The 2,372-nt window shown below is 43.6% G+C and overlaps 1 protein-coding gene across 1 annotated transcript in view; it reads left to right on the top strand.

Moving 5' to 3' along the window:
* Positions 1-301: 301 nt before the first annotated feature.
* The window catches only part of CSUI_006396 (uncharacterized protein), a 2,548-nt gene continuing 477 nt past the window's right edge, over positions 302-2,372 (top strand). Inside the window, exons 1-3 of the mRNA XM_068066556.1 lie at positions 302-361; positions 484-621; positions 1,958-1,999. Of these exons, the coding sequence (XP_067921471.1) occupies positions 343-361; positions 484-621; positions 1,958-1,999 (199 nt within the window). The 5' untranslated portion in view covers positions 302-342. The remainder of the gene's footprint in view (positions 362-483; positions 622-1,957; positions 2,000-2,372) is intronic.

Here is a 2,372-nt window from a genome sequence, read left to right as displayed (position 1 = left end):
TCTATCTATCTATCTATAGACTTGCATATCTACACATGTACGTGCGGCGTCATGGAAATGTCGAAACAGTAAGAATGATGGAGGTAGTTCAAAGTGACATGAAGTAGGCTCAGTCGCGCATACTCTGCATGAGCACGCATCTTATGCCTACAGCCACACTCTCCTTCCGTCTTGTCTCTGCTCCTAAGTTTCTGTCTTCTTCATTCACTCAGTCAGTAATTGTTTTGGTATCTCCTTTTCTTTGTTTTCTCTGTACATTCTTCACTTCAAAGAGGTACGTGTTTCTTTCTGTACAGGGTGGGGTGTCTAGACACCTGGACTGCAGAGGCCTTGGCGGATGTCATGGAAAGGGAGATTAGTCGTAAGCTTTCTTTCTTTGTTTCTTTCTTCCTTTCTTTCCTTTCTTTCTTTCTTTCTTTGTTCGATTTGTACGAGGGTTGCCTGTCTGCCTGCCGGCGTGGCTGCCTGGCTATGTGCTCGCAGGGCCGTATGTTGCAGAGCAGAGATATGGAGCTCCATGGGGTGTGAGAGAAGGAGGATGTCTGTGGAATGAAGAATACCTCTATCGGCCTCTATTACTCCTTGATGCCTTACAAGCTCTCGAAGTTATCGCGGAAAGAGGTACGTACAACTTGCTTCAGTCTCTGCTTGAGCGTAGATCGTAGACCTCTTGTTTTCATTTAGATTGAGACTACACTCACATTTATGAGATAGACATGCCTCTTGTCTCTCTCTCTCTCTGTATATATAGGCCTTTGTATATGTGTCAGCATAATTGCAACGTCGTAGTGTCTTTCCTGCATGTCCTTCTGCGCTGAACTCGTTCATGATCGATACTCCTCCACGTAAGTCTCATCAACCTATACAAGTGCGTAGGTACAGTAGCTATCTATTCTTTCCGTGATAAATATTATGTGTATATATAGATATATATATATGTGTATCTATATTTATATGTATGTCTCAGTCTCTTTTCTACTCCCAGACGGGTGCATGCATATGTGCTCGGTCTGTAGTGCATGCGCCTTTCATTGGCCCATACACACCTCTTCTTACTAGACTGAAGAGATAAAGGCACTAGGAAGAGAGATATCCCAAATACCCCATAGAAGCTCTCCAAGTGTTTTTGCAGCAGCCCCGAATCTTCGGAGAATGGAGCACGAGCTCTTCGCTTGATTCACGTAGAGAACGATGAGCCTATCCATGTGTAGATCTCTCTATCTACATTTGCGGAGCCTCTCTTCCTTCCTGTCTGCCTATCAGCGCGTATACACTTTTCTTGTCGTTCACGAGGAGAGAGAGACGTTATTTTATACTTCATGTTCATAAGTGTATTTTCGCCTCTGTATGTGTACAGATACATGAACATAGGTCTATAGTATATGCATATATATAGACACGTATATATATATGTATATCTTCTTTATGCTGCTGCCCGTCTTGTACATGTGTATTCTCCCATATGTACTTCACATACACACACCTCCATACATAGATGTAGGTATCAACAGGTACTGGCTGCATGTGGGTGGTAGAGTATATAACGATCTCCTCTCTTTGTATGCCGTTACTCTATATGTCTAGTATGAGGAGTAAGGGCACCCATGTATAGGCTTCTTAGTTCATGAAAACTTGCAGCTTTTTTGGGTTTCCCACCTATCTTCATCCAAACAAGGCTCATGAATGATTCATTTCCTTAGCCTTTTCCTTTTGAGGAAGTAAAGAAGCTCACCTCGGCGTGTCGAGGCTTCTTAGTCTGCATGCCCTCACGCTCATGGATATTCGTAGAAACGAGCGAGACCATCGGAAATCTTCTCTCGTCTTACTCACTACGTGTGGGGTTTCCTGCAAGTGCCTTTGGCTGGAGAGGAAAGATCATGAACTCCTTTTCTGTCTACTCATCTATCTATCTATCTATCTTTAATCTATCTATCTATCGTCTGTGTGTTTGTTTAAGGTGGTTTGACTCATCGTGAAGATCTTGTGGCTGTCCTAGCAGGTAAGGAAGGAAAGAGTTAGAAGGAAGGAGCAGTCGAGGGGATCGTAGGGCGTCATGAGTTTCTAGAAGCAGAAAGGAGAAGAACAGAGGTGACAGGGGCGACGGGGGGTCGAGTAGTTTTGCTGATCGAGACCGATGAACAGGCAGATCGCTTTATCGATATAGATGAATAAACATAGAGATACAGAGGTACAAGTAGATAGGCAGATAGATAGACATAGTCACAGAGATGTAGACACATGGGATACAGGCGGACAGGTGCAGAGAGATAGATGGCTAAATATAGGTAGATAGATAGATAACGCAAGCATAGATAGGTAGGTGCCTACGGATGGATGGGGAGAGGCAGATGATACATAGATAGAAAGATAGA

This window comes from Cystoisospora suis, assembly GCF_002600585.1.
Source record: "Cystoisospora suis strain Wien I chromosome Unknown contig_3232, whole genome shotgun sequence".
NCBI classification, from domain to species: domain Eukaryota; phylum Apicomplexa; class Conoidasida; order Eucoccidiorida; family Sarcocystidae; genus Cystoisospora; species Cystoisospora suis.
The sequence above is the reverse complement of the archived record's forward strand: the minus strand, read 5'-3'. Positions and strand labels throughout refer to the sequence as shown.